The sequence below is a fragment of the Procambarus clarkii genome, chromosome 31 (genome assembly GCF_040958095.1).
Source record: "Procambarus clarkii isolate CNS0578487 chromosome 31, FALCON_Pclarkii_2.0, whole genome shotgun sequence".
Classification (NCBI taxonomy): Eukaryota; Metazoa; Arthropoda; class Malacostraca; order Decapoda; family Cambaridae; genus Procambarus; species Procambarus clarkii.
The window spans coordinates 28,721,663-28,746,369 of NC_091180.1; the positions used below are offsets into that span (position 1 = coordinate 28,721,663).

General features: G+C 35.0%; 1 protein-coding gene across 11 annotated transcripts in view; it reads left to right on the plus strand.

Annotated features, from left to right (window-relative positions):
• Ogdh (oxoglutarate dehydrogenase Nc73EF) overlaps positions 1-24,707 on the plus strand; it is a 59,474-nt gene that overhangs the window by 11,631 nt on the left and 23,136 nt on the right. For 6 of the 11 annotated variants that reach the window (XM_069334621.1, XM_069334626.1, XM_045743521.2 and 3 more), the window contains exons 4-12: positions 445-565; positions 17,221-17,343; positions 19,716-19,848; positions 21,111-21,198; positions 21,430-21,576; positions 22,009-22,188; positions 22,488-22,668; positions 23,834-23,943; positions 24,473-24,643. In XM_069334621.1, coding sequence (XP_069190722.1) covers positions 445-565; positions 17,221-17,343; positions 19,716-19,848; positions 21,111-21,198; positions 21,430-21,576; positions 22,009-22,188; positions 22,488-22,668; positions 23,834-23,943; positions 24,473-24,643 — 1,254 coding nt within the window. Of the gene's footprint in view, positions 1-444; positions 566-5,306; positions 5,410-17,220; positions 17,344-19,715; positions 19,849-21,110; positions 21,199-21,429; positions 21,577-22,008; positions 22,189-22,487; positions 22,669-23,833; positions 23,944-24,472; positions 24,644-24,707 lie in introns of all 11 variants that reach the window. The other 5 variants (XM_069334622.1, XM_069334623.1, XM_069334627.1 and 2 more) reach the window with 2 other exon arrangements.

A 24,707-nucleotide genomic window follows, 5' to 3' on the forward strand; every position in this document is an offset into this window, starting at 1 on the left:
GTATCCACAAAAACAAAAAAAAAACCTATTATTTTGCAATGTAATAAATATTTAATATACAATTATGTTTCTTACAATACTAATGATTAATCTGTTTAATGTAGTCTGTGTATTTTGGTTTGTAATCTATATTTAATAATGATTACTTGCAGATCATGAAGAAAATTTAGATTATATTTTAGTTGTAAATATTCTGTGCATGATGATGGTGTTTAAAGTTCCTTTGTAGTGTTATAATTATTTTGTAGATTAATATTAAATAATTTTCAAAGAGTATCAAGAGGCTACTTTACAGATTGAGGTTAAGTCAGCGAGTACTATACCCTGGAAATTAAATGCACACCCGAATGGGCACTAGTCATGTGTGCACTAAATAGTTGGGTCCTGTTTAATTAGAGTATGGAAACTAACATGAGGCATGTTTGTGTACACATAAAATAACAGGCACGTGGTCATTTGATTGCTGCGTTGGATCCTCTTGGCATTGATCGGGAAGCATTAGCAGAACGGCCTCCATCTACGTTGCCCAGCAGAGTTGTAGTGCGGAACTATTATGAGTCACTTGGTATGATTTTTGAGGAGTAAATAGCTAACTGTACCAGTAAGGTTAAGGAAGATATAATGAAACTGAACTTGGCTGGATAGTTTTTACCTTTCTCCATAACTTTTTCTTTAACCCCTGTTCCCATTTCACAATCTTATTCATAGCAAAATAATAATTTTTTTAAGCTGTTTTCATTCAATGAAGGTCTTCTTTCACAAATAAAAATCTAGTTCTTAGCTAATATTTTGTGCATGTGTATACGTGTGAATGTTTGAAATTTGTTTGCTTATGTGCGCGTGCATGTGCTTGAGAGTGGGCATGTATGTGTTTGTCTGTGCATGTGTATGCTTGAGTAATTACCCTAGTGATGACATAACCGAGTAACAGGATGAGAACTACACACACACACACGGTGTCCCATTTTCCCAGTGCTGTCATATGATGCTTTGAAATGACTGATGATTTTGGCCTCCAGCACCACCTCACTCCTGGTGAGAAGATTAAACACTACCACTGTTTGTAAAAGAGAACTTTCTAATATTTTTGGGGCACCTATGTTTCTTGGCTTGAATTTATGATCTCTTGTTCTTAAAGTTGCAAGCTTCAAGAATTCCTCTTGTCAGTACTTTGTTATTGGTACTGTTGTGTGTAGTGTAGTGATTATGTGCATCTTTCTTGTCTTTAGGTTTTTTTTTTTTCTTCCAGTTCCAGAAGCCCTTTTGTAACATGTCTTTTCCAATTCTTTTTTAGATATGGGGATCATACAACCGCTGCATATTTAAATTTTGCTTCTATGAAAGTTGTAAAAAATTTCTTTTAATATTTTACCCTCCATGTATTTGATTCTAAAGTTGGAAAGTGTAGTATATGCTCCTCACCCAATGTCCTTCATGTGGTCCTTTGGAAACGGTCTTCTATTCAGAGCCACTCCTAGTACTTTGTCAAAGTTCTTTAATGCCTTTCCACGTACAAAAATTCATAAGTTGTATATGGCCTAATTCATAAGTTGTATATGGCCTATTTTCTCCTATCCCACATGCCATAATGTGGGGCATTTATATTAAATTACATTTATCAAGTGTTGCTCTATACACTTTAGTCCAAATAATTTTGAAGGGCATGACAGTCATTCAAGTCTCTTATCTTCCCTAATAGCTTAGCATCATCAGCAAACATGTTCATAGAATTCAGTATTTCTTCTGGTAGATTGCTTATATAGACGATAAACATTACTGGTTCAAGAACTGAACCCTGTGGTATTTCGCCAGCAATACTCCTCCAGTCAGATACGTTGTCTCTGATTACCACTCTCATCTTTTTAGCAGTTAGAATATTTTTCATCCATGTTAGCAGTCTTCCCTCTAGCATGTTTGTTTCCAAAACATCCTCTTGTGTGGGACTTTCAAGCATGATTTTTATTAGATTCAGATAGTCAATCCAACCATCTCTCTCTCCTGTAGAATCTATCTGGCTCTTTCATAAAAATTTAAGTACATTTATTATACGGGATCTTCCTGCCCAAAAGCCATATTGTCTGTCTGTCTGTTACACTATTTCTCTCCAGGTATTCTATCCATTTGGATTTAATTGTATGCGTGTGTATATGTGTGTGCATTTTTGTTTGTATGTGAGAGGTTTTCCATTAAAATACAATATTGAAGTGCAGTATTAATTAATTTGTAGACTTAAGTAGCAAGAACTTGCACTAAAGTTTATACCACTACAGTATTATTGAAAGCAATATGTACTTAATGGTGATTATTGTACTGGATGTGTAGAGGTGGTGGGATTATTTGTTTATATTTGTATCCTGCTAGATCCTTCTTGCCTTACAAGCTGGTAAATTTATATAGACTCCCCCCCCCCCCCCTCTACTCCACCTCCTTGCTTTTGGAAGTTTATGCTCATAAGTGCACATACACACCTGCATATATGTAAGCATTCTCATGTTGAAGATTGTGCAGTTTTTGCAATTATTTAAGGAATTGGAGTTAAGATGCAACTTATTACAAATATCTTATAATAGACATGATCTAACCATGTAGCTAGTTGTCCTGCAAGTCAGGGCAGAGGTAACTATTTTTGAACTTGCTATATAATGTCAGTATCATTGTGAATGTTGAATTTGCTAGATAATATACATTTTTAGTATTGGAGCTGTTCATAATGTTATTTACATGCACATAAAAAGGCTTGGAATGCATGTGAAAAGTGCAACCAATGTATTGTAAGAGTGAAATGGAACAGTATATGAATGAAAAGGGTGGTAGGAGGGTGAGAGAGCTGGAAAGAGTGAAAGGTTTGTGGTAAAAGGGTCTTGTGGAGAAACGTATACACTATATGCAATGCATGGTTTTTGGTCACTGTTTCCTTGTTTGGGCTTGCTGGAATTTTTTGCTGGTTGTGTGTCGGGTCCAAGATTTTGTCTATATCTCCCCAAGAGTTCTCGGGCAGCAGCAAGGTTTTGACCTTTACAAAGATTACTAAAGTGTAATTATACAAGTGTAATTACAGGATGAGAGCTATGTTCTTGGAGTCCTGTCTTCCCACATAATCTCTCGTATAATGTTTTGAAAGTACTGATGGTTTTGGCATCCACCGCCTTCTCACTTATTCCGGCGTTCTACAACTGTTTACAAAAAGAGAACGTTTCTATGTTTTTTCTGCACCCTTTTCTTAGCTTGTCTTTGAAATCATGTTCGTGAAGTTCCAGGTTTAAAAAGTTGCACCTTGTCATGTTAATTGCTCTTAATATATAGCACTGTACTTTACTATTAATTGCTTGACTTTGTCAGTGAGGAGAGTTGAACATGTGCACACAGCTCACCAAATATTTAAGATGCTGTAGGCAATTATAATTCTGTTTCTCCTAGGTTGTTCACAGGAGAACTCTTCTACTGTTTGTTTCCCCCATTTCTTTTCAATGGGTACATATGACATTTTGTCGGGTATAAATTTGTTCATAGTACATTTACGAATTGACTGCTTACAAAATTACTCTTCTCTCCCAGTTTCTTTTCCTCGCCCAGTTTTTTATCAACAAAGTTACAGTATTAGTATGAAAGTTTACTTGTGTGTTTGAATTTCATCTCGCTGCATAATTCCATTTCTGAGGAATATTTTTGTTTCGTTGAGGACTGATTTGGTTATTTGGGTACAATATATTTTACACAATTCTGGACGAAAGCTCTAGATGGCAAGCATGGGTCTGGGTTCCAGATTTTCCACAACTTTGACATTCTTGATATCACGGGACCCTGGTCAGTCATGTGGAAACGGATTAGTGGTATGTTTAGATTACTGTATGTGTGTGGGTTTTGAGTGTTGACAAATGAGAGAATGTGCTTATTATTGAGGGTTTGACTATCAATGAGAGATCAGCATTGTAAATTTTTTTTTTATCTTGTTTAAATTTGGGCCACTTGTAAGGGGAGTTTAAATTACAGTAATGTGAAGTTATGACGAAGTTCAACCATTTGTAACTTAACCTCATATTGTTATTCTGTAGAGTTCTACAGAATTTCTCCTCGGGTAAATAAAATACTGATGGAATTAAGTCTGTAAGCACAGAAGTATTCTGGCTTGCTGTTGCCTTTATAAACAAAAATAATTAACTACTACACACACACCAGATTGTGCCATCTCAGAAGTATTTAAAAATGTCAATATTTGTAAGATAAGTGTTGCAGGTACGGTATTGAGAAATGGCAGCTAATTATTCTTATCACTGTCTTGCCTTGATTTTATTAAGTGTGTGCATAAAATATCCTTGATATCCTTTCTGCGTCGTCTTTAAGATGTTGGATATACTTTCCGCCAGTAATTTCCTAAATCCTAAATGTGTGTGATATATAGTCGGGTTCAAAAATTAAAAAGCCAGTGACTTAAGCAGTGGAAATTAAATTTTAGAAATAATAAGTTTTGAAGGTAAAATATTTCTGCTTACAAGCTATGCTATCGTGAAGCCTTTAATAAAAATGCTTGTAGCAAGACTAGTACAGTATTCTGTTTAAACAATTTTCTATCTAGTTAAGGGCATGACATAATGGTTAACTTGTATTGTAGGCAAGTTATATGTATATGGAAATACAGTGTATATACTGTATAAAGCATTTTAATGGGTTAATGGTTGACAGCTTAACTTTTCTCTGAAAATCTTTGCTTATATAACGTTTTTTTTTTTTTTTTTTAAGTTTAACATGCTTGCTTGCAAAGTTTAAGAAGATTGTTGCTTATATAATGTATTGCTCAGTAGTAGAATTTCTTTTGGTTTAACAGAATATTTCAACTTGCGTATTTGTTCTTTTTCCTAAACATGTTACCTATTCTCTAATTAATATCTAGTCGCAGGTATCCATTAGGTGGTGCTGGTATCATAATCTGCTGGCAGATTACTTAAAGGAAACAGTACATGTATTTTCAAATATTGTTATTCTATTTACATTGTCTACTCTTTTTACATCTCAAACTGATGTAGTGGGGATTTAATGTCCTAGTGACAACACATTTTAGACATTTCTGTGTGTTTGTCAGTAACTTTGTGAATAATTGATGTAGCATTCCCTAACTAGTCCTTTCTCTTCACAACATAGTGTATGGGGACAAAATATTACATCAGATTGCGAGTGTAGAGATAGAGCACTGTAACCTTAAACAAAGTTGGTTGTTAGCATTAAGTTGGTAACTTGTCCCATGGAAACTTGTTGTGCAACCTTGTCAAATGTGGATGGTGTGGGGGATGACTGGCTGATCTCCTCAACAGATTCGTGGTCACAGCATTGCTAAGATAGACCCTCTCGGTATCAACACTGTGGATTCCAGCGAGAGCAGGGAACTTGTCGTCCGCAATTATATGAATCAGTTCAGTAAGTTTGCTCATTAATTATGGATGCTCAGCCAAGCTTGAAATTCAGTAGGTATTATTCAGGGACAAGTTCCAGTTGGGGTTTGCTCTGATTCACGTGTAAGATGCACAATGTTTGCTAATAATCTTGTTCTGCTTTGTTTTGTGTAAAATTTGATTAAAAAGTAATGTTAGTACCTTGAAATGTATGTAACTATGGTGCTGTCTTGTGTAATGTTATAATATTTTTCTGCTGATTTTAATCTTGTGTAATTGATTTTTTGAAAACAAAGCCAGAAGTCATTGGATGTTTTCTTGAAATATTTATAGAAATCTTACTTGATTACAGCCCTGCTGAGTCTTAAATGTGTTATAAAGTTATAGATATAGACTTAGTCAAGATTTTTATACTTCCCAATCTTGGCTTGTATCTTTTTTTTTTTTTTTTTTTTTTTTTTTTTACAAAGTTTTGATTGTAAGTAGATGTACAGTGTACCTTCAAAAATCTGGACCTTTGTTTACCAGATTCCTCCACAAATTCTGGGTTTCTCAAATTTTTTCAATTATAGAGTTTAATGGGTTGAAACTGGATCATTGTTTCATGACAATGTAATTTCCATCAAAACATGTTTTTTACTTGGCTAATTTTTTTTTTTTTTTGTAAATATTCAAAATGTTTTTATATCACGTTATTTACTAAGCCTATACTGTACTATTAATTGTACAGACAGATTGCTTTGTGATGGGTTTTATGAGGTACAAATGTCCAGATATACTTTGAGAGGGTGTGATGTACTGAGTTGAAGTGGTGTGGTGTGGCAAGTTTAGCATGGTTACGTCAGACAAGGGCAAGAGCTGCTTCATTACAGTAGATAAGTAGGCCGAGTTGTTGGAAAAACGCGATTGTGACTAGGGAGGCGAGCGGCTGGCATTGGAATATGGCATTAATGCTAGTACTATTTCCCACACAAAATGGATGGAAGCAGATTATATAGTTTTCATTAAAATAGTTGTTGGATAGATAAGGGACCAAAACTTTGAGAGCTTCTAGGCATTAGGATTTGGATGATGCTAAAAGAAATGGTCTTATTATATCACATACGATTTCATTGTGCATTGAATGATGCTCTTTCCCAATTATTTATGAAGCATTATAGCCTGGGGCTGGCTGTTAGTAGTGAAGTTAGTCTGTATTGATAATTTTAAGGTCAGTTCAGGATGACTGCAGAAGTTTAACACTTGACTCTATTTTGCTGTCTGTTAAAAAAAAAAAAAGTTAAATGACCAAATTAACTTTTTGTGCATAATTATTTATATGCACTTAAATTAATTGCATTGTATTTTTGAATATGATGAAATGAGTATCATTTGATCCAAGAAATATCTTTAAAATTCTTGGCAAGATACAGTACAGTATTGGCAAAATATGGTCATTATTCTGAAATCTGGATTAAGAAATCTGGAATAGGTCTGTAATGATGTGATTGAAATTTTTGAAGGCACACTGTAGTTTTTTTTTATATCATATATATCAATACTTTATTTCCAGCTGGTTTTTTATGAGATTCCAATTAACAGTATTTTCATTTACACATCTTGTACAACTGTATTAGGTAAAAAAAAAAAGGTAAAAATTGGTACTTGCTGATACAAGCCAGGGAATTCGAAGCTGTAGTAGTAACTATATATATTTTGTTCAAAAACGATTACACGATGCACACCTTGTGATCGTACATGTTACGTTTTGTGCATGCTGCGGCAGTGCAGTGCATTCCACTACAGTATGGACCGAACCATCGTCGTCCCTTCACCTTCTAGTGTGTGGTCTGATCAACTTGCCTCCTGTGACATCATAAATGCACATTTCTAAACGACAATCTTTGTATCTGTCCTATCTCTAAAGTGAATTGTTTATTCAGATTTCTAGCCGGTCATTCATAACATGATCTGCAACCTCTGAAGAAATGTGGTTAGTTATTATGAATGAAATGTTAGGTACTCTACTATTAAATATCTTACCCCCATGGACTTCATCATTGAAACATGAAGTGGTGAACATCTTTGGCTAGGTTACATATTGGCCATGCAAGATTTGCTTATGGGCACTTCATGTAACAAGTAACTTGTTCCTTACTGTCAGACCTGTATTAATCTACCGAGTCACTCCTCATAGGATATTTTGATTTTTCAAGATCGGAGGTTATGCTTGCCCACTAGTCCTTTGAGTCGATTTGTTGTCCCTCTATAAAACCATGGCAAGTCTGCCTTTTTTTATATATAATTTATCTCGTATATTTCTGCTCTCGTATTGGCATCATGAATACCTAGAACTTCTTGAATATTCTGTGAAACGGTGCTATACTGTACTATTTAGTTGTTCTAGCTTGGCACTTTTTCGATAATTGTTTTTCTGTCCACAATTTTAAGATTTGACAGAATTTGGGTTTCAAAAGATGTGCACCACATAAAAAAGGCTAAGAGCCAGGACATAAAGGTCCACTTATTGCTCCCCTTTAACTCTACATAGTCACTAATAGGTAGGCTCTTGTGTGCAACATTCTTCAATTCAACCTTATGGATATTTGTGATGTGATACACATGTCATCACATTTGATAGTGTGATAGTTTGTTTGCTTTTTGTCAACATATTGGGTCTGTTACAGCTATTGTGGAAAGTAGTACAGTATGTTAAAATTTCGACTCTGGAGTGTTTATTATAAAAAAAAAACATTCATATTTGTTCTTCCTATAGTCTAGACATTAATCTAGTTTAGTGACTACATTATTGATTTGCACTCTTAATATTGGTGCTTTCCACTACTAGCTAGGTGCATGGCCCTTTCTGCTAGGTGCATGGCCCTTTCTGCTAGGTGCATGGCCCTTTCTGCTAGGTGCATGGCCCTTTCTGCTAGGTGCATGGCCCTTTCTGCTAGGTGCATGGCCTTTTCTGCTATTGATAGTTTATTTCTAGGCAGTAGTCATTAAGAAGAAATATTTTACTGTTGTAGTGTAGAGTAAATCATTCTTTTAGTAAGGCTGTGTACTATATAAGGTTTTATTGACCATTAATATTTGCTTTATTCTGATTTGAATGTGCATCACAGTATAGTACATTCAACTTGAGAGGATGCATTCAGACACATCTGGCATCTCTCATTAGTGAGTTGCATAAAAAATGTTTGATTCACTTTCAAGCAATCCTTCAGCATAGCAAACACCTCATTTGCCTGCTCTTTTTGGTGTGTCGAGGGTGACTTCGGCTTCCCCTTCAAACCTGCTATGGAGGTGCTGCCCATGAGATGTCACCATGTATGGATGGGTATTTGTGTCCAGGATTGGGCACAAGGGGAAACGGAGTCTGCACCAACATAGACAAACACAATTTTACTTTCAGATCACGTTCTCTTGTTGAAAAGAGGGAGCGAGGTACTCTGTCCACTTCCACTTTGCCTTCCCCCTGTCCTCCCCTCTTCCATAATTGTCCTGATAGGTGGTATCCCATGGATTTTTCCGTATCCACATCCCAAGCTAAGTGAGGTGGTGATGGTGGAGGCCAAAACCATCAGTAGTTTCAAAGCATTATACGACAGAGTGCTGGGTAGACGGGACACCACAAGCGTAGCTCTCATCCTGTAACTACACTTAGGTAATTATAGTGAATTTGTGGATAGTTGGGCAGGTTGCAGGAGTGCACATATTGCACAATCAGTAGACATGTGAGGTCATAATTTGTGTGCCTGCAGGTTGTTGGACAAATCCCATTAAAACAGCCAGGATAAATTAAATTTTAATGCAAGGACTGGCATGAGGCTGATGGGTCTGTCATATTCCTAGGCACATCGCTCACATGTGTTGGCAACATAAGGGAATCCTCTTTGAATACATGTGAACATTTCGGTTCAAGATTTAATTTAACGATATGATTTAAAGATGATACACCCCAAGATAAGTTAGCATTTTTAGTACATTTTCATCCTGGGAACATATCCAAACCTTTGAAAGGAGTGAGAAAAGTCATACCTGCAAATCCTTCAGGATCATCTGCTACTAACATGGCAGCTCCATTCTCCATGTGGAGAGTTCTTCATATTTAGTGATGGGGGCCTCCTGTTACTGGAGCCAGAGTGAAGAAATGCCTGGAAGATTAAAATTTTACAGTACAGTACTGTACCGATGAATTGTGCATAAAAATACAAGAATTTTAATCTCAAAGTGAATAATAGAGGATTGGTGTTTAATGTGCAGAAGCAGCAGCCTTGTAACTGGATGATGAAGAAAGTGTACAGGCAGTGTGGTGTGCTTTGCAGGCACTAAGAGATGCTGACAGACAAGAAAGAAACGGCTGCAAAATTACACACACAAATCACAATTGCGTGATGCATCAAATGAACAGATCCACAAGAGCTGTAACGAGGATTCGAACCTGCGTCCGAGAGCATATAAGGCAGCGTCTGGGATGCTCTCGGACTCGGGTTCAAATCCCTTGTGGATTTGTTCAGGTGCAAAATTGCCTACTTGATTTTGCTCGATGAGATTGTGTAGACTTTGTAACTTAACCTTATTATTGTTAAAAAGGATTGAGGTTTATCATTAACCCAAAATCATAAGGTAATGCAGCTTGATTGGCCATAATGGTATACAATACTTTTATATCTGTAGTACGAGTTTTTAGTTTTTAGTTTTTCATCTTTTGGTGCTTACCTAGCATTGACTTCTGTACCAACATTTTTAAATCACATTTTATAATTTAAGTTTAATATAATTTAATAAATTTGTTTTAACATTGTTATGAGCTGTTTGTGAAGTGAAGGACTAATCTAGTGCATGGTTTTATTTAAAGTTTTTGGTGTGTAGTGTATTTTTCTGTAGAAACTATCAATGATCTCATAATTTCATCATCCTTCTCCCTCTTTTTTTTTTTTTTTTTTTTTTTTTTTTTTTTCTCTCTCTCTCTCCTCTTTCCTCTCTCTTCTTACCTCTCTCTTCTTACTCCACCATTTTCACGTGTCATCCTATAACTCCTTGCCTATACCTATATTTCCTTGTATATCTCCCCTCCCTCCCTCCCTCCCTTATCTCCTGTCTTTGCAGTTACTATGGGGCAGTGAGACCTAGCTTTTTATACCTAACTTACAAGCCCTGTTGTACCTGTTGCATTATAACTTAACTAATCTGACTCCTCTCCTCTCCCTCCTTCATGTTCCTTGCCCCCTCCTGTTCTTATTGTATTTTTCTCCTCAACCTCTTTTTTTTTTTTTTTTCTTTTTGAAGACGTGCGTGACATAACAGAAGTTCAGGGTGCTGCTACAGGTTCATGTGCGAGTCACAATCATTGTTGGTATTTTAAACAGAGCAGGCAGACTTAAGTGTAAATACTTACATCTTAGTTTGTGAATGTTTGAGCTACCCATACTAATTTAAAATTGTTACAAGGTTGTAACATATGCCCTCTGCTGTTGTGATAATGCTGTTGCTAGTTCTGCTGCTGGCATGGGGTTTGGATTGTAGTGGATATATTTTGCACAGTTTGTGCTATATTACCATTATTATGGGTGGTATTGGCTGTCATGTTGGAAGACATTTGCTTTGGTTTGTTTTGTTAGTATTGGTTATCTTAGTTGTGCACTTTCTTCATGCCTTAATGAAGGGTATAACATGTAAGGTTTAGGAAAACAATAGTGATATATTGGAACTTGTCTTCAAGACATTTACTGTACCACAGTTTGTTGTATTATGATAGTGAGAGTAAAGATGAATGAGGTTTAATATAGGTGCCTTTCCTATAAACTTTGAACTTATTATCTTTCATTTATTAGTGTCTAAGGGAGAAAGGGTGTAATCTCTCTACCTTTAAAGTAAATTGTATATGTTCCATCTAACCATGGCCCCCTTTTCCATATTTATCCCTTTTATCAGTTTAATGTAATAATTAATATAGCCTATGGAAGCAAAACACAATCTACAAATTGGTCATTCTTGCCTTGAGGCTTGTCTACATTTTTATCAACAAAATTTTGGTCTTTATTATCTTTCCACCTAAAATGATACAGCACATTTTTGTCAATTGCCCTTGGGAATACAGTACTTGGCTGCGGGGAATCCTTGGTGATATTTAGCGCCCTCTGATTATTTTGCGCATTTGATGGTGCTACATAGCCTTCCCGGTTTGGTGCCTTCTTTTGATAATTACTTACTTAGCTGAGGGGGATGGGGGGATTCTGGTTTCACACAGACTAGCTGATAAAGGTATCTGTCCAAGAGATGACAGGATAGTGTGTCAGTGTTGCGATGACATCCTGCTATGCCACATGCTCGATTATTGCTCCATACATCTTTTGCTGAATTTTTTTTCCCCCCACTTCTCGTGTAATGTTTGTGAAGTCTGTCATGAGCAATAGTATATTATGAATATACTAAGTCTTGATTAAAAATTATAGCTTTATGTACATTTAAACAAGAAACACCACATGCACTCTTTGCTTTCACATGCATGCACACACATGCAAGGAATTGACACAGCTGACATGGAGGCATATTTTAAATCTGCAGCTTCAAGAACCATAGACTCAACCTAAGGAAACAAAGGTGCTGAACAAATATGAAAGTTATCTTTTTGCAGCCAGAGTTCTAGTAAGTTGGAGCAGTCTTAAGTGAGGTGATGGCTACCAAAACCTATCAGTAGTCTCAAAGCATCAAATGATAAAGATTATTAGGAAGACAGGTTGCCACAAGCGTGGATTTTATCCTGTAAATACACACGGGATAATTACATACTCGTACATTTATACACGTATTTACATATTCATGTTCATGATTTATTCCATTGTTTGAATATTACTTGAGACGTGATGAATTATCACATTTTTTTTTTATCGACGGTTTGCTTGGTAATTTTGTGTGACGTTTGAAAACTTTGTGTGTGATTGCTTGGTATGTTTGTATGATGTTTGCTTGGTATATTTGTGTATGATGATTGGTATATTTGTGTATATGTTTGTGTATGGTAATTGCATGGTATATTTTTGTGTAATGTTTGCATGGTATTTTTGTGCATAATGTTTGCATGGTATGTTCTGTACAATATGGAATGGAGAAAGTGGTACATATAAGCATTTAGATACTTGGTACAGTATGTAATTGCATTGCACATAGTTAATTATCATAATTGTGCGGCGCTTATTTATTTACAATTTGAACAGTGGAACCTTGCTAGAATAGGTCACAGTGGACTGGAATACTTGGGGGGGAGAGGGGAGAATAAGCTGACTAATGGTAAACTGTAATATGGTGTTTGCTTCACCAAGCTGCATTGGCCATTTGGGAATAGAATTTTTTTTTTTCCAATACTTGGCAAAACTTGGTTTACTAGAATCCTTGGTAACACAAAAGTCTGGTTCCAGTTAGTCTATTCGAGCGAGGTGCCACTGTTTCTGGTGTAATTATTAAACATTACTACTTCAGTTGTTTTCTTTTATGTAATGCAATTATATATCTGTAGTTGGTATTTTTAGGATGGGAAAGGGATATGTGAAAGAAGAAATTTTGTCATACGATATAGTGTACTTCCTTTCATACATTACCAAATTTACAATTTCATGGGATGGGGGGAAAAGGTCTTTCTAGTTACCTGTATATTAATATTATATCAAGTACCTGTTCATGATGCCTAATGTAATATAGCTGACTTAATTAAGAGCCAGTTAGGATATAATGCTCGCGTGTAATTAGTTTTCTTGCTTGATACTTAAATTTAACGATGCCGTAGATAAATATTTGTTATGGCCTTTTCCCTGTGTCTATAACTTTTCTAACCAAGTTCGAGGTAAATCTGGTTTAGAATTTATGGATCAGTATTCTTAAGTAACACTGAAAATTAGTTTTCATTAGATACAACTTTTTATTAACACAAATGCTCCTGTTATAAAGACAACTTTATGGTACTAGTACTTGTAAAACAGTTCAAAATATTTTCTATCTACTCTCAAGAGTAGATTGTTCACAAAAAATTGTTGGGTGAAAATTTTAATATTTCTGATTTTAAATGATTTTTGTTTATTTTATTGATCAGTATACAGTATTTGTTTATCAAGAGTACAGTATTTTTTAGTATACAGTAATAGTTTTACAGAAAACCTGCAGGAAGAGGAAACTGATAAATGTAAACTTCTAAGTAATAAGTTCTTTAATTGTGTATTTCTTGCCAGAAAAATACAATTCTCTATTGCAAAATACAATATTCAACTATGCAATATTCGTACCTCTGAGGACAAACTAATACACTTTCAGTTAGCAAATGACCTTGACTACTGTACCCTAATACTTTGCATTCCTTGGTGTGTTTAGTGAACCTGCTTGATGGGGTTCTGGGAGTTCTTTTACTCCCCCAAGCCTGGCTTGACTAATGGTAGTCCTGTACAGTATTAGGATATATATTTACAGGAGCTGTACAGTATTAGGATATATATTTACAGGAGCTGTACAGTATTAGGATGTATATTTACAGGAGCTGTACAGTATTAGGATATATATTTACAGGAGCTGTACAGTATCAGGATATATATTTACAGGAGCTGTACAGTATTAGGATATATATTTACAGGAGCTGTACAGTATTAGGATGTATATTTACAGGAGCTGTACAGTATTAGGATATATATTTACAGGAGCTGTACAGTATCAGGATATATATTTACAGGAGCTGTACAGTATTAGGATATATATTTACAGGAGCTGTACAGTATTAGGATGTATATTTACAGGAGCTGTACAGTATTAGGATATATATTTACAGGAGCTGTACAGTATTAGGATGTATATTTACAGGAGCTGTACAGTATAAGGATGTATATTTACAGGAGCTGTACAGTATTAGGATGTATATTTACAAGAGCTGTACAGTATTAGGATGTATATTTACAGGAGCTGTACAGTATTAGGATATATATTTACGGGAGCTGTACAGTATTAGGATGTATATTTACAGGAGCTGTACAGTATTAGGATATATATTTACAGGAGCTGTACAGTATTAGGATATATATTTACAAGAGCTGTACAGTATTAGGATGTATATTTACAGGAGCTGTACAGTATTAGGATATATATTTACGGGAGCTGTACAGTATTAGGATATATTTACAAGAGCTGTACAGTATTAGGATATATATTTACAGGAGCTGTACAGTATTAGGATATATATTTACGGGAGCTGTACAGTATTAGGATATATTTACAGGAGCTGTACAGTATTAGGATATATTTTTATAGAAGCTGTACAGTATTAGGATATATATTAACAGGAGCTGTACAGTATTAGGATATATTTTTGGACATTGAATGTTTTGTGAGGTGGGAAGGTACGATGGTACAATTGGATGCAATACTATACCATATTTGGCTGTGTAGATAAATGGTGGGACAGTGCCTGAATACTTAGTGTCTCACCCGTGTCAAGACTGGTGTTACAGCCATGCTGCGGGCATTTTCTTCTTGATTCCTTCAACTGCCTCTTCTCTCAAACCTCATTGCTATTCTTTGTATTTGTTGAGATAAAATATTTTGTTAGTTTTTGGACAAGTTTCAGATAAAACGTTAGCCATTTGTTCAGCCATACCTGCAGCTATACCAATGACCTACCTGTATTAGCATGCAATTCTCTTCAGCCCTTACCCTTCTCATTAGTTTAACATCGTTTCTAAACACTATCATACAGTCCTCCTACTAGGTGGTGTACTGTTGTGTGTTGTACATGGTGTAACTCGCACATCTTCCACGTACTCGCTGATTAAAGCAAACCCATTCCAGCTACTGTATATTATTAGTAAAGCAAAAATAGAGGAGATATAGTACATTCTTTAGAAGAAAATATTTTGGATTGATGTACCGGTAGTTTTGTCATCTTCTCTGATGTTCATTTAAATGGCTATTTCGTCAATGGCGAGTTTGCTGTCGGTGTGTTTTGATTTTTTCTTCAATAGTCAACATTAAATACGTCTTTATAATATGTTCTCTTCAAGCCTTTGTTGATATACTGTATTAGAACTCTAGCATGCCTATATATTATGTTTCATATACAGTATTTCATAAAGAATCCAAAGGAAGGAACTTTTGTCACAAAATATCAGGACAACAAAGGCTGCCAGATCAGATTGCTTCTGTGGTCAACTTGGAAAATAATCTAGGTGGCCAGATAAGCAGACATTTCCTGTATACTGTAATGTTACCCAACATCAGAATGATAAAATATTGAGTTGCAGCATACAAGTGCAAATACCATATAGTTGACTGTAGTGATTTTAAGTGAATTTAGTATAAATAGTTGTTGGTTTTAATTTAAAATAAGCATATTACAAAAATACTAATGTGATTATAGTATAGTGGAACTTTGAAAATCTGGACCTCAAAGTTAAATAACCCCTTTAAAATTCAGGAGGATTTGTATTCCAAAGTAGTTTACAGAAATCCATTACAAAATGTTTTAATTCGATTTTGTAATTTCTTGCAGATCATATTTCTTCAGTACTGTACTGGGTTTTTACTATTTTATGCCTTTGATAATAAGTTATTTGAAAATATAATTAAGAAATATTTTGGCATTTGTACAGGACATAAGTTTGTATAGGGTACTTTTTTTTTTTTTTTTTTTTTTTTAATATCGGCCCAGTACTGCCGATACTCAACATAAAATATTCCGATCATCTGATCTTACCCTGTGCTTGTTCATTGTTACTCAAGGATATTAATCCAATTTTCTTTAAATATTTAATTATTTTTGAGTACATGTACTGTATAAAGGTTTCTGTCAGGAAGAGTAGGTAGCCTAAACCAGGTAGAAGGAATAGGGTAAATTTATATGAATAGCCGTATATTCATAGCCAGTGAGTGAGGCTAGGAGACGAGTCTCATGTTGGCACTGGCCTGTTGCTGTTAAAGAGTGCCATGGGAGAGTTTGGGTGCCAAATGTTGAGGGATAAATGCCCAGTGGCCAGATTCACGAAGCAGTTACGCAAGTACTTACGAACGTGTACATCTTTCCTCAGTCTTTGACGGCTTTGGTTACATTTATTAAACAGTTTACATGCATGAAAGCCTCCCAATCAACTGTTGTTATTTTTATGAACAGCCTCCTGGTGCTTTGGAGTTCATTAACTGTTTAATAATTGTAAACAAAGCTGCCAAAGATTGAGAAAAGATGTACAGGTTCGTAAATGCTTGTGTAACTGCTTCATGAATCGGGCCCCAGGAGCTCAAATTTGTATGAATTTGATAAATTAGTTTATTAGGTTAGTATTGTACAGTACTGTAATACTCTACCCAGGATAGGGTTTATATTCAGTAAGCTATGTCAAAATAGTTTGTTGTATGTATTTTTATAATTTGGTATAAGAAATTTATTGTTGGTACAGTATGTGTAAATATGTTCTGTAATTTTTGGGTGAAAACCCTTTAAAACTTCCAAATAAATTTGGGAATGAAATCTAAAGTCTAGAAATGATCTGACTCAAATTAGTATGGATTATTCAGGTTCCACTGCACTTAACCAGCTACAAAATGGACAATAGTTTGTTTAGTAGTTAATGAAATTAGATCCAGTATGTGAAAATATCAGAATTATTTATAATACTTGAAAATGTCCTAATTGGATAGATGATAGTATTTAAGTGCCTCTCCCAATTCTCTTCATTAGAAAGCTTGACTATATAAAGAAATTCTACAGAACCTTAAAAGATTTGTTATAAAATTTCCAATAGCCAAAATTTCAATACTTATATACTAGTATACAAAGTCTATTTAATATGTACTGTATTTTAACAGCTTGATTTGCATGTAACAGATGAGTCTGATATGGACCGATCATTTAAGTTGCCCATGTCAACTTTTGTTGGAGGGAGTGAGAAGACTCTTCCCTTGAAGGAGATCATCAAACGTCTAGAGGATGCCTATTGTCGCTCGATAGGTAAGTAATATATAATCTAAATTACAGTACAGTACCTGTATTTATCATGTGTGTACCGAGTCTGTGATCATAAGCATAAAAATGTTAGCATTAAGGAAACTGCAGAAGGCCTATTGGTCCATGTAAGCCAGCTCCTTATTTATACCCACTCACTCATTCATGTATGTATGTGTGTGTACCTATGTTTAAAACAATCGCGAGATCCCACATTTATTATGTTATCCAGTGCTGTAGTTTATTCCATAGATTGACTACCCAATTTCTATGTCGGTATTTTCCCAGGTCTTTCCCGACTCTAAATTTGTCTAATTTATATCCATTTTTTGTTTTGTCTTGATGTATGCAACACCTTATTAGTACTGTATGTTATACCCTTTTATTCATTTAAATATAGTACTTCAATACTCCTCTTTGCCTTTCTGAAGTAATGTAAATTAATCTTTTTATATGAAACATTTCTAATTACTGAGATGACCTGTGTATTCTTTCTCTGAACTTGTTCGAGTGAATTTGTCCATTCTGCAGGATGGAGGCTGATATTGAACTGCATAATCTAAATGGGGCCTAACAAGATAACATAAAGCTGAAGAATAACACAGTTGTGTTTTTGTCTATGCTTCTGGAAATAAATCCCAATATTGTATTTGCCTTATTCTGAACATTAATGTATTAATTTTTTGGCTTTAGATCTCTACTAGCCATGTCTTCCAGATCACTTTTTGCATTCATATATCGCAATTTGAATGCTATTGATATTTGGTAACTATCATTTCCTAGCCTAAAAAATTTTCCTAGCTTACATTAAACTGTATCTGCCAATCTCTCATCCATTTCAAACATCTGTCTAGTCTTGAAGCTATTTAGTCTTCTGAATTTATTTCCCATCTTATTTTTGTATTGTCCAAGAGAAGTTGTTTTAAATTAGTATGAATGGAGGAATGCTGGAAATGCTTAATTAAATGCTGGTATATGAAAGGCAGAAATATATATTTCTGGGCAAGCCCATTTTCTTTTTTCCTGTGTGGAAGCACACCTATTTAGTCTAACCAGACCACAAAACATGCCTGACTTGGTCAACCTGATTTCTCACCTTGACTGATATCTTTGCTAAACTGGCCCTACCATGTAAATTGAGCCACAACAGTGGAGATTAGTTTATCCACCATAAAAAGATCAGTTCAATTTTAGAGGTAAAACTGGAAAACACTTTGTACACCCTGCAAGTATAACTTTGATCTTTGCAGGAAATTCATTTATCATTCTGAAACTACTGAAATACCATTGGCATCAAACTCCCCGAATCACCACTTATCATTCTTTTAGACTTTCTCTGCACAGGGAGTTCTTGTGTGTTGGTGTTCATTTTAATCATGTTTAACCAGTCGTTTGCATATCACTGAACTTTGCATTCTACTTCAGCCATATTTCAGCATTCTCTTTCCTGGAACAGCATGTCAAAGTCCTGCATCTTTCAGAGCTATTTTCTCTAGTGCATTTCCTCTCATCTTTTATGGTTTCGGTACCTTGGCTGTACCGTACCTTGGGGTCTCTGGTCTAGGCCTGTGCTGCTGGATTCAATGTTACACACACAGTGGGAATCTGTTACATTGTTTTCTGGGTTGGTAGCATATTGGTGATCTCCTGATAGATTTTTCATGGTAGTAGTAGTGTGGTAGTTTTTTCTCTTAGTTTAACTGCTGATGGTTTTTGTACAAATCTAAGTATAAATCAAGGTCAATTTATACTGTAAGTGTTGTAGTTCTAACCTCCTTGCATATTTGTTGTTGTAAATCTAGTGATCTTTGGTGTTGCAACATGTATAAACTTGTAACAGAGCATCAAAAGAAAAAAGTTGGCATTGATAAGGAAGGTATATAATGTGGCATCCAATTCAAAATTTCACAGGAAATCTATCTTCTGTTTACATGGAAAATGCATTATACTGGAGTGAGGGGGAATGTAAGAAGTGTACAATAAATAAATAAATTAAATACTGTACATGTACAATGTCAAGGTGCCATAGGCATCAGAGGTCCGCAACTCTTTAACCTTTTGCCAACAAATATGAAATATTGCTGAACTATCTTAGAAGCATGAAAGCAGAAACTTAAGTTTCTGCATAGCCAGGCTGTGATAGGCATGAGGCCTTGCGGCTACACAGGCACAGCCTCGTAGACCAAGCTGTCACCGGGGAAGACTGGCTTTAGGACAGACTACAATAGAACAACAACTATAAGAATCGACAGGTAAACAGGTGCTTGCCATATTCACGCCTAAGCCAATTTTTACTTGTATTGCTGATTTTATAAATTTGTATTTCAGTAGTTTCTTGCTTGTAATGCTATATTTTTGTTCTTTTTTGGGGGGAATAGGCGTTGAATTCATGTTCATCAACTCCTTGGAACAGTGTAACTGGATTCGTCAGAAGTTTGAAACTCCAGGAATCATGGCAATGAATCAACAAGATAAGAGACTTCTGTTAGCAAGATTATCCAGATCTCACGGGTAAGATTTGAGTGCAGGTTAAATTAGAAATTTAGAGGACACTCTAAGTGTTGTGAGCAAGTGTCTGAATGTTGCCAGAGGCTGATGTGTTTGAGTTTGTGGTTGCTATTCATATGAAAAACGACTGTTAAAGGATATGTAGAACATGATAATTATTCAAAGAAATTTTAGTAAACAATTTTTTTTCACTTGTTCTTCCTTCTCCATTTATTTATAATATTTTCATTGCTATGATAGCTTTAGTAGATTGAATTCTCATTTCATGTGTTTCACTAAAAGTTTAGTTATAACTAGTAATGAGTAATAACTTAGTCATATAATCCTTGTTTCACATCCAAAGTATCATTTAATTGTTAAGACACGTTGTAGGGATCCCGTTATCTTCACTCGCACTACTTTGCCTGCATGATAGTACTGACCCCAAGCATTAAATCTCCTCCACTATTTCACTCTTCACATGTCACTCCAACATTGCATCACATTCTTGTTTATTTGGAGGTAAAACAATTGTGATTCTCAGTATTTTTTTTTATTAATGTAACACATTCACCTACATTTTTATAATTTCCTATATCAAAATAAAAGGTCTTGCATGTGTGAGCAAGCTTAATGCATGGGTTAATTCTGCTATATGCTATTATACGTGGATTTATAAATATTGTTTCTGTTCATTCCTCTTGTACCTCCCTGCTTTCCTTCTTCCTTCAGTTAATTTTTGTTCTGCTCTGCCATTTTTCTTTAAAATGTTTCCTCATCTTCATTGTCATTATCTTTTAACTTTCAGCCTTTTGTCTTCAGCTCTTAACTCTACCTGTCATTTGTCTATTGTGATCTCTGCTCTCTCCCTTCATCTTGTCCTCTTCCTATCAACTTTCCCTTTATCCTTTAGTTGCCCCTCTTGTTTCTTCTCTTCCTCTGGTGTATTCCTTTTGCAATTCTTCTTCCCTATTGTGTAACTACAGTATTTGTTACACAAATAGTTATACAATGTCTTTATCTTATGGTGTTGGTAAATATTTTAGTAAAGTATGTGAAAAAAATACACATAAGGTTTGATGAATGTTTATGAATGTGCAGCAACACATGTTATTGGTAATGAAAAAAATCATCTCTGAAGATGGTCTGTAATTGATGATTATTCCTGTGTAGTCTTTATTGTGAAATGGTAACTAGCTGTTAAATTAGAGATGAGTTAATTGCAAAGTGGTTCCATTTAGATTTACAGCACATGATCTTTCTAACATTAACTTTAAAACTGGCAGGTTTGAAGGCTTTTTGGCTCGGAAGTTCTCATCAGAAAAACGTTTTGGTCTTGAAGGCTGTGAAATTTTGATTCCTGCCATGAAACAGGTAAGTGTGTGTGTGTGTATATGGCATGTATTTTTTCTAGTTAGCATGTTTGGGGTATATAGCTTTCACTAGTGTGAAAGCTATATACCCCAAACTATGTATTTTCATGTTAGGCAATTTTAATACCTTGTAATATGTAAATCGGCAACTGTGGTGTTAATACATGTCTTAATAAAATGATGCTTTTTCTTTGTAGTTAGTGTATAATTGAAGCCATTTATCCTTCTACAGGTGATAGATCGATCAACTTCTCTGGGAGTTGAAAGTTTTGTGATGGGTATGCCACATCGAGGACGATTAAATGTTCTGTCTAATGTTTGTCGCAAGCCTCTTGAACACATATTCACCCAGTTTGCTGGTTTAGACACTGGTGATGAGGTGAGACCTAATTCAAAGCCCTCAAAATATAAGACTAAATATAGTATGGAAGTGTATAGTTAACCATCATTAAATTATTACAAGTTTACAAATATTCTCTGGATAGTTAAAGTGCATACAGTTTTGTACTGAAGGACCTTAATCTTTGAAAATTGACTTTCATGTCATTTTGTGCCTTGTTAATATATTTAAAGGCAAAATATATATTAATATACTTTGCTTTTAGCTTTCTGGATTCTGTTTAACCATAACCTGTTTTTTGTCTTAAGATTAAATAATCAGATTGTTAGGTGTTGCAACTGCTTGTAGTAATAATCAGCGAGTCTCGGAGGAAATTTTGCCTAATTCTAGTGGACTAAGTGTTATCCTCCAACTGAATTATTGATCTGTTGTAAGTTTATTAATGTTTTGATTAGATAAATATTTTTACAGGGTTCTGGGGATGTTAAATATCACTTGGGCACATATCAAGAGCGTTTGAATCGTGTAACAAACAAGAACATTCGGTTGGCCATTGTTGCTAACCCATCTCACCTGGAAGCTGTAAATCCAGTTGTTCAAGGGAAGACGCGTGCTGAACAGTTCTACCATGGTGACTCGGAAGGCAACAAGGTAAAGTTATCAAGAGTAGCTTTTTGCTAGTCAAGCAAACTAAGTTCTGTAGAGTTTTTGGCAGTTTTTCTGGGTAAAACCAAGAGCAGATTAATTTGAAGTGGTGTTGCTTGTACTGTACATCACATTAGGTAGAGTTCCCTGTGACCAGACGGCTCAAGGATTGGTATAGAGAAATCACTAAAATCAAATGCATTCACCTAGTCTCTGAAATCATTGAATAATATGTATTTATTTTTAAAGTATTACATTTCCTTTTATGTTTTGAATAAGGTTTTGATGCAAAGTTTGCATAACAGGTGCTGTCAATTTTGCTCCACGGCGATGCTGCATTTTCGGGTCAGGGTATTGTGTACGAGACTTTCCACTTGTCTGAATTGCCGGAGTACACAACACACGGCACAATCCACATTGTTGTCAACAATCAAATTGGCTTCACCACTGACCCTCGAATGTCTCGATCCTCTCCATATTGCACAGGTATATTATAATTTTATATATACAGTATGTGATTCTAGATAGAACATCTAGTTTAGACAATTTGATTTTAGCTTTTTGCATTTTTTTGTTATAATATAAGCATCATTTATATACATCATACTTTATTTTGTACTGTATGTATTTACATTACTACATGTCATATTTGTTCTGCTTTGCAATACAATATAGTAGGGCCTTATGTTTCTGCAAGAGGAAAGTAGTTACCATGTACATTAGCTTGCTTCTCTAATTGTAATTTGGTCTGGCTTCAAGTTGTTTTGATTAGGTTGTATCTCTTAATTTTTTCTTGGGGGGGGGGAGGGGGGGGTTCTATATGTGTTAAGATATTTTTACCCTTATGTAAAGTACAAATTATTCTTTTCAAAATTTGCATTCTGTATTTTAGTTTATTGCCTCCGTCAGAGATGTGCTTTGAAAGATTTTTGGAAGAGTTCTCCCACAGTATAGTTATAATTGTTTAATATAACTGTCAACAAACATTACTCGCTCTCCCTCATTTCAGCGGCATGAAATAAGTCAGCGATCGAAGAAACACATTTAGTGTAGTAATATGAATCTTCATACTGTACCTATATTTCTTGGTCAGACTTAATAGGTTTCCAGAAAATTATTGCCTCATTTTCCCGTGACCCATTTTAAGAGGGTTATGCTCCTTTGGCCTGACCTGAGGTAAACTACCTAAATATGTTTCGTTGATTTTACCTTCAAATTCCCAGCTTTAAACAGTACAGTGTATCTTTTTTTCAATTGCTGAGACCGAATTCTTAATATGCAGCTCATCTTAATTTATTAACTCTTATATGGCGAATGTTAATGGCTATTTGAATTTTGTTTGGAAATGTTTTAATTTGTATTAATTTTGCAATTGTTTGTGCATCAAGAAAACCAGCGCAAAGTAGGAAGTGTTGCATTGAAGTTACTGCATGCATTGCTTTTGCATCTAGGGAAATGGCCCATGTATATGAATTTATATTTAAGTGCAATACATATTTGGCCAAAATGAGGTAATAATAGTGCCAACTGTAGAGTTAAGTGCGGAATTTATGATAGTTGGTGCCATTGACCTCGATCTTACAGTGCTAGAGGTATTTTAATCCACCAATTTTGAGATACAGTAGTTACGAATAAACATTTTCTTCTCTAGATGTTGCCCGTGTTGTGAATGCTCCCATTTTCCATGTCAACGCTGATGATCCAGAGGCTGTTATGCATGTTTGTAATGTGGCTTCAGACTGGCGTCACACTTTCCACAAGGTACGGAAACATATCTTCATAAATATTTGACAAAAGTAACTTTATATAAATATAATATATATATTCATATTTTAGTTCACTTGTATATATATTATGGGATATTGCAGTGAATTTTAAATTTTTCCTCGATCAAAATGCAGTTGTATTGCCACTTTTCAAAGGAGGCAACTAATGTAGAGCATATTAAAAAAAACTAGACCAATCACATTAACTTAACACATTAATAAAGTCTTTTGAGAAGGTGCTAATGAATAAATTATCCAGTATTATGTAAAAAAGGACAATCTCTGGATACCATGATCATTGTAAAAGTTTAACTATAAATTCATTCTTTATAAGCTAAAAAAAAAAAATTGTGTAGGAAAAAAAAAATATTGCTCATTCGTGAAGGCCATCACCGCTTCCTGAAAATTAATTATTCTCTACTTCGAGACTGTGGATTCACGATATTCCAATTTAAAGTGGTACTCATTAATATATGCATATATTTATACTTGTTATATAATCCTATTACATGGTTTCTTTTAAGGATGTTGTTATTGATTTGGTCTGCTACCGACGCAATGGCCACAACGAGATTGACGAGCCAATGTTTACGCAGCCCCTGATGTACAACAGAATTAGAAAGCTTAAGCCAGTCCTTGAACTGTATGCAGACAAACTTATTAAAGAAGGTGTTGTATCTGCAGAAGAAGTTAAGGTTGGTGATAGTGTTATTCACATTGTGAATACATTTAAGTTTCAGGCACTTTTTATATATATAT